Source organism: Pezoporus flaviventris, unplaced genomic scaffold (genome assembly GCF_033815535.1).
Source record: "Pezoporus flaviventris isolate CSIRO_AGI_PZ_B2104156 unplaced genomic scaffold, CSIRO_AGI_Pfla_v1 ptg000015l, whole genome shotgun sequence".
NCBI lineage: Eukaryota > Metazoa > Chordata > Aves > Psittaciformes > Psittacidae > Pezoporus > Pezoporus flaviventris.
Genome location: NW_026892563.1, coordinates 18,899,910 through 18,907,354, shown reverse-complemented (window position 1 = coordinate 18,907,354; position 7,445 = coordinate 18,899,910). Strand labels below are relative to the sequence as shown.

General features: G+C 41.9%; 1 protein-coding gene across 1 annotated transcript; it reads right to left on the bottom strand.

The window, feature by feature from the left end:
* Window positions 1-716: 716 nt before the first annotated feature.
* LOC133269156 (claudin-8-like) lies at window positions 717-1,932 on the bottom strand. The gene has a single exon (XM_061453123.1). It carries the CDS (start codon window positions 1,664-1,666, stop codon window positions 992-994), a length of 675 nt encoding a protein of 224 aa, XP_061309107.1. The 5' UTR covers window positions 1,667-1,932; the 3' UTR covers window positions 717-991.
* Window positions 1,933-7,445: the final 5,513 nt, after the last annotated feature.

The window sequence follows — 7,445 nt, the reverse complement described above, 5'->3', positions numbered from 1 at the left end:
ATTTGTATATAACTATTTATTTTCCAGTAGGCTTGATTTCTTTTCATTGTGGCTTATCAGGGGTGCATGATGTTACTGTTAAAAATATTGTTTAGCTTATTTTGATGTGAACTGTGAGAAAATGTTATGACTGTTTATGTTCATTATGCCTGTAAACTATGCTTGTGTGAGAGGATCTCAGAAAAACTATTGGCCTGATCGTACAAAAGACCCTTATTTAAAAAATATATACCACAGAGTCCTGCAGCAAGAAGCCAACAAAGTGTTTGTAATCTGTACAATACTGCAAAAATGTTGTAAGCCGCAATGACTTTGCAAGGGAATACCGCTGCTACTAAAAAGAAGGATGTGAATGAGTTTGACCTATATGAATTACAAAAGAAATATTAACTTCTACCAAGAAGATGATGTTTAGGATGAGCATGAAGCTATGTTTATTCCCTGAAATAAGGGGTATTTTTCATATGTTTCAGCTTACCTTCTTCTGCAGAATAAATTCTTCATGCAACCTTCCATTAAACCTCCCGTAAATCAATTCCATAGTGAATGCTGTTCTTTAAAACCATTATTATCTTGTCCTTATTCACTGTTATCCCCTCTTTCCCAAGCAGGTAAAAAAAGTATAAATAAAAACCAACAGCTGTTTAACCCCGCTTCTTTTGCAATAGGCCAGAATTTCACACCACAGTAGAACTTTAAGCCTTTTATTACTGCTTTACAACACATAATATGCAACACAAAGCAAAGCCACAAAACACAAAAGCTATTTCAAGTTACTACTAAAATAATACTAAACATTCACCTTTCCATGTATTAAATTTGTCCCTGCTGCAGCATTAGTCACAGCAGAGCCCATTGGCGGTAATGCAGCTCCAAACAACAGCAGTTACAAAGCAAAAGGCAAAGGCAGCTTTCTAGCTGCCCTTTTGTGCAGAAGCTGAAATCCATTCAGACAGATTGAATGCTTCGAAAAAGGAAAGGCAGGAAGCATCTAGACATACTGACTTTTGTAGTATGAGCTTTCCATCTTCCTGTGCAAATGCTGGCTCTGAGTGGGATGCTGGTTTGGTGTGGAGTACCTGTAGCTTCTCGTTTTCATACAACAGCAGCAGAAGCAGCAGAATATGGCTCCAGCAGCAATGAGGCAGAAGGCAACTGCCCAGCCCAGGTAGAGGGCCTCTCCAAGCTCCCTTTTCTGTGCAACGTTGACCACAGGGTTATAGAAGTCACTGATGATGGCACTGGCAACCCAGCAGACTGCAATGAGCTCAACAACACCTGAGAGGATGAAGAGGAACCCAGCCACCAGACTAATATAGCCCTTGACTTGCCAGCTGCTCTGTGTGCACCGCATGCACTTCATCCCAGTAATGGCAACCATGAAAGCGAGGAACGAGAGCACCGACCCAGCACACATCAGTCCCCTGGATGCCTGCAGGTCCGGAGAGAGGGCCAGCACGGAGTCGTAGACCTTGCACTGCATCCTGATGTTGGCTTGCCTGATACAGTGCATCCACAGACCTTCCCAAATGGTCTCAAACACGATGATGTTGTTCTCAATGAAGGCAGACACCCTCCACTGAGGCATGCCTGTGACAGCAAATGTCCCAATCACGCCAATGCCACCAACAAGCAGCCCAGCAATCTTCAAAGCGCCACTGCCCATGTTGCCTTTGCAAGGTGAGACACACTTCAGCAGGTTTCCCAAGCCAGGCACACACTGCTGGCAAAAGAATCAGCACCTTTTTCCTGAAGTTGTTGTCCCTTGTGCAAAGAAAGTTTCAGAGTCAATCTGCACAACTTTAAATCGGCTTAAATCTGCACACATTACCTGGGACTTGGCTGCGCCTTCATCTCCTTTGTAATTCCCCTGCCACCACTGACTCAAAGAAGCAAACTGAGCAATCAAGTGGAACAACTTTCAAAGCAAGAGAAAGGACAGGGTGTGTGTAAACCAGCAAGAGCCACTTAGGATAAATATACCTTCTGAGGAAAATGCTTTGCATTGAAGCCATTTACTTAAAAAAATTAAAACAAAAAAAAAAAAAAAAAAGAGAAAGCCCTACCCATAACTCTAGCCATTAACTACAGGTTTGCCTGTGCTAAGGAAGTGGACTGGTCCCAGGAGGGAGACTTAGGTAAGTAGTGGTGCAGTAACTGAGGCTTTTGCACTAAACAGGCAAGAATATTCTCCCTCAGCCCAAAGGCAAATTGCCAAAAAGAAAGCAGAGCCCCACTATCTGCCACAGGGCCTCTGCTCCCAAAAGTACTTTTGTTCTGAAGCTTGAAGGAGAGTGCTGCAGTGATAGGATCAAGGAACAAAGCAAATCAAAAGGATAAAGTAACTCTGAACCTGAAGCAGTTCTGCAGAGTATAATGAAAGCTCTGAAAGACCATTTAAAAGGTAGAAAGGAACAATAAGAGACCTCAATCCTGCTAATACCTGTATGCATATATAGCTTTATACATTTCTGTTGCTTTACAAAGTGTTATGGGCACAGGTAAGCTTCTGGAGATATCCACATGCTTAAATGTTTGCATAATCAGGTCTACAGAACAGTGATGTAAGCTATGTAGCAAATTGTTTTCCTGTGCAAAAGTGAACCCAGCAATTACCCTGTAATGGAATTCTAGTTCAATGGAAAACACTGGCTCTCCAAGTAAAGACCTGTTAGAGCTATCCATGTACGAACAAACAGTTTAGAAGTGTTTTAGGACATCATATTCATAAAAAAAAAATAATTTAAAAACCCAAACAAACAAACAAAAAACCTGAAACCCACCACGTAATAATTATGGAGAGCAGGTGAACTGCTCATTCTAGGTATGACCAGCAGACAATCCTGGAAAGTGTCAGGTGAAGAAATATGATGAAGTCAGAGCAACAGAAACCACAGTCAAAGACCGCAGAAAAAAAAACCCCAGTCACGTAACAATGGATTCTTTTTACAAATTCATATAGCTACAAATGTGTGCCGGGAATATTCAGCCTGATCTCTGCATATGCCTTAACATGGAAAATAAAAACTTACGCACAAACTAGCATTTTTCGTTACAAAGTAGTACGCCATATGTTAAGACAAGAACTAATTTGTTATACTGTAAAAGATCAATTTCAGTTATAATTACCTAGATATTGAAATACTGGTCTCCTGCTAGTCATTTGAACTTTCTTGTCTCTATTTCTTTTCTTGCCATTTATATATCTTCAAAACCAAAAAGCAAACGCAAAAAAATAGAGCAGTGAAGTGCTAAATATGCCAGCTTTTTTGGCATATCAAAGACAGGGAAAAGATAAAAGTCCCACTTACATGTAATATTTTATGCTCTCTAAGTGTGTTTCTGTGTGTGTGTGCATAAAACATTGGTTAGGAGGCAAGTCAGAAGTACTCTACAAATCTTTCCATATTCATTTTGGTTTTCATATCCACCTGCTTTTCCAGCCTCTGCAGCATGCTAAAATGGCGAATGCAGGTAACCTCTTCTGCTTCTTGTCCCTTGAGCCCTGATTTGTGGTCAGGCAACTTTCCATTATACCCTTTTGGATGTGTTTATACCTCTGAAACCAAACATGCATGCCTTTCCTAATCCAAAGGTACTGAAAGCCTTGACCTAAAAAGTGCATTAGTGTGATGGCAGCTCCAAAAGCATTCTAAGAAATGAGAAGCCTAGCAGGAGTCTGGTATTTTGGATGCTCAGTTGCATCTGATCCCACTGTAACTACGACGGCTGCTCTGTGTTTCTCCTGCCACATGTTTGTATTTGCAGTTTTGGCTGGTTCTTGCCATCAGTCAGCCTTCCTTGGCAGTTTGAACCTTTTTTGCCATGTTTGTGAGCCAGGCAGGGGAGGGGCCCTACAGTCTCCAGAGTTAGGGATCCCAACTGCTACGTGAGCTGAAGGCCAGTCTTATTTCTGACTGCCTCTGGGCTTCATGCTCTGCAGTCCCATGCCCTGGCACCCTGCTGTGCTCCTTGCCTCTGCTGGCCATACCCTCCTCCCAAAGGTGAAGTGCACTGCAGGGGCAAGCATGCTGAGGGTAATAGCCCTTCTTCTGCGACCTCTGTGGAGGGTGTCCGGACAGCAATAAAGGATGACTTGACTCCGAATGCATTCCCAATGCATTAATTTGGAGAAACCAGGCTTACTGTATTGACTAAGAACTGTATAGACTACAGTATGACAGAGTCTGGATCTGTATAGCTGGAATCACAATTTGCTGGTTTGCATGCTGCAAACTAATCCATCATGCAGACCTGTAAATGATGGGGGTCAGACAGGACTTGGGAAAAATTTCTTGGATAACCAGATTCATAGAATCACAGAATAATTCAAGTTAGAAGGAGCCTCTGGATGTCACCTAATCTAACCCATGTTTTGAACCTGTGCCCTTCAAACTCACAAGGCTATGGACTCAATCAAGGTCCGCTTCAGTCATCAAAAATGTCCCAAAGATTTCTTGGAGGACGAGCGTAGTTAAATCCTGTTCCCCCTAGGGTGAGACAAAGAGGATTTTGAGTAGCAGCTATAAATACACAGTATTTCTCTGCTCAAATGGATTTGTCATATTAAATACAATGTAACTAACGTTGCATGGTTTTGCAGTCCCGTGGTTGCCACTCAAACAGCAAAGAAAAAGCTACCAGCCTATAGCAGAACAAATAAACAAGCATTTTAATAACAGATCAGTAAGTAAACACAAATGTGATACAAGCGTACAAGCAGCAGGACTGATTTTTCTTAGAGTCTACTGAAGTTCTAATTTACAGGACATGGAAAATAATTAGCTGAGCAAATATAATTTACCCACGTTATTGATTAATTTACAAAACCATTAAAGCTCCCATATAAATTCATGGTAAGACCGTGTCTGTGTCAAGGATTCAGTATTTGAACATTCTCAGAAGGATTACATTTTAGTGCCTTATCTTGCTTAAAACCATTTTCAGGAGGAAATGTGAGGAAATCTTATTTAGCATTATGGATTGCATCTGCTTGTTTACAATTAAAACACAGGAAGGGGGCAAGTCAAGAATCTCATTATTTATTCTTCTCTGTATTCAGACATGCATTTCATTACAAGGAAATATCAGAAATACCTGGGACTAATCATATTTCACTGTTAGTCACAGGATCCTATTATTTTGTCATAAAACAAAAATACATATATATAATTTAACCATTTTACTCTTTCCTTTCGTATTGTGTGCAGTTCTGGTGTCCTCAACATAAAAAGGACATGGAACTGTTGGAACAAGTCCAGAGGAGGGCCACGAGGATGATCAGGGGACTGGAGCACCTCCTGTATGAAGACAGGCTGAGGAAGTTGGGGCTGTTCAGCCTGGAGAAGAGAAGGCTGCATGGAGACCTCATAGCAGCCTTCCAGTATCTGAAGGGGGCCTATAGGGATGCTGGGGAGGGACTCTTCATTAGGGACTGTAGTGATAGGACAAGGGGTAACGGCTTGAAACTTAAACAGGGGAAGTTTAGATTGGGTATAAGAAGGAAATTCTTTCCTGTTAGGGTGGTGAGGCACTGGAATGGGTTGCCCAGGGAGGTTGTGAATGCTCCATCCCTGGTGGTGTTCAAGATCAGGTTGGACGAGGCCTTGGGTGAGGTGGTTTAGTGTGAGGTGTCCCTGCCCATGGCAGGGGGGGTTGGAACTAGATGATCTTAAGGTCCTTTCCAACCCTAACTATTCTATGATTCTATGATTCTATGATTCTTTCCCTTTCCCCTTCTTTTCTCTTTCACTTTCGCACTATGGTAAGAAATTAATTTCCTTAAAGTCAGTGCCAAGCTTTTCTGTATGACCCATGTATTTTCCTGCTGGGTCTTCCCAGCTCCTTCCTTTTTTCCTCTTCAGAGCAGGTGAGTAAGTTACAGGCACACATTGTTCTATATTCTTGGTGAGTAATGTGGACCTTAAGCAAGTACAGCATCACCTCGGCAGAAAATACATAACGTTTCAGGACTGGGTTTGGTTGGTCTGTCTGTGAGCCTCAAACAAGACATTTGACTCTTCAGTAGCACCTTTCTCCAATGAATGCCTTTGTGAGAGAGCAAGAAGGGATTTCTCACGCTTCTTACATGGCTTTTTTTCTGAATGCTGCTTTCAGTTTCAGGAGGAGGTGAAGAGATAACTCTGTGATTAGTCCAGCTGCCACTTAACACCATTTCTCACAGCTTCCCTGGGAACCCACTGCTCCCCAGCAGAGCAGCACAGCCCCCAGGTCCATGTCATGACTCATTTTCAGCCACTAAAGGTGTTTTGTAATAAAATACAACAGGAAAATGCAGTTTAAGCATTATGTCCTTCCTCTTCCTTAGCATATAGCATTTTTAAATTCCAGAGCTGTGAAGTGCCAAGAGTAATCACTGATGCTGAAGGGGAGGTGGAGAGACAGGGAAGAAGTTGTTGCTCAACACCTCCAAAGCTCTCACCCTGCATCAGTAGCGCATTGAAAAGAATCCTGATTATTGATGCTCTTATGCAAAAACAGAGTGCTGATGTCAGACAAGTTGTTCAGCATTTTCTTTCTTGGAAGGTTATTATTACTGTGTCAGTGGATGTATGCTGCTCTATGGCTAGCCCCAGGTATACTGTAACCTGGCACTTACTTTTTCTCCAAGAACTTTTACCTAATGCAGCAGAACATGAAAAGCCAGTTCAACATATCTAATGAAAGCGGAGTCACATACATTCATAACCAGCTTTACTGAAGAGCCACTTCTTTTCAGTTGAGGTAGCTTTTACTCCTGTACCTTCTCTCTAGAATACTTCCCACTAACAAGAAAGCATTGTCTAGATGGCAAAATGGACACTGAAAGAAGTTAAATAATTAATAATCCTTGGCTAGTAATGTAACAGCATTGCAGAAAATCTTTCTGCCTAGTATCCCAAATAGCTCTACACATTCACTTCTCTTCCTCCCCGTGCTTTAAATCTCACATAAAACTCATGACAATGTGATGATGTTCCCCTTGGATTAACATGCAGTGTGGAAATTTTAATTTCCCTGCTTTTAAGCTCTGTTTGTTTTGTGAAGTGTTAATGCAGAAAATTTGCCTGACTTGGAACAGGGATGCACAGCTCAAAAACTAGATTTCTGAAGTTACACAGTGGCTAAAGAGCATCAGAGGCCACAACTTCTCATGCTGTCTTCTTCTGTACACCCTTACAGACAGCTGAAACTTCATGAAAAGCTGGATACAAACAACTGGCCTCTTACATTGCTGAATCTTCATCAGAATTAATAACACACAATTCTATGCTGAAGGAAGGGATGTAAAGCTATCCACCTGGTGGCTCGAAAAACAGACTAGGTGAAGTTCACAGGCAGATGTCAGGGAATAATTCTGCACCATGACAAATTCACCCTGCGGCAGCTATAAGACATTTCTGGCCCCAGGCTAGCATTTGGTTTGTGGGTTCTCCCTGGGAGCT

Excerpts from the sequence above, each read along its gene's own strand:
- LOC133269156 (XM_061453123.1), bottom strand. The coding sequence starts at position 1,666 with ATGGGCAGTGGCGCTTTGAAGATTGCTGGGCTGCTTGTTGGTGGCATT.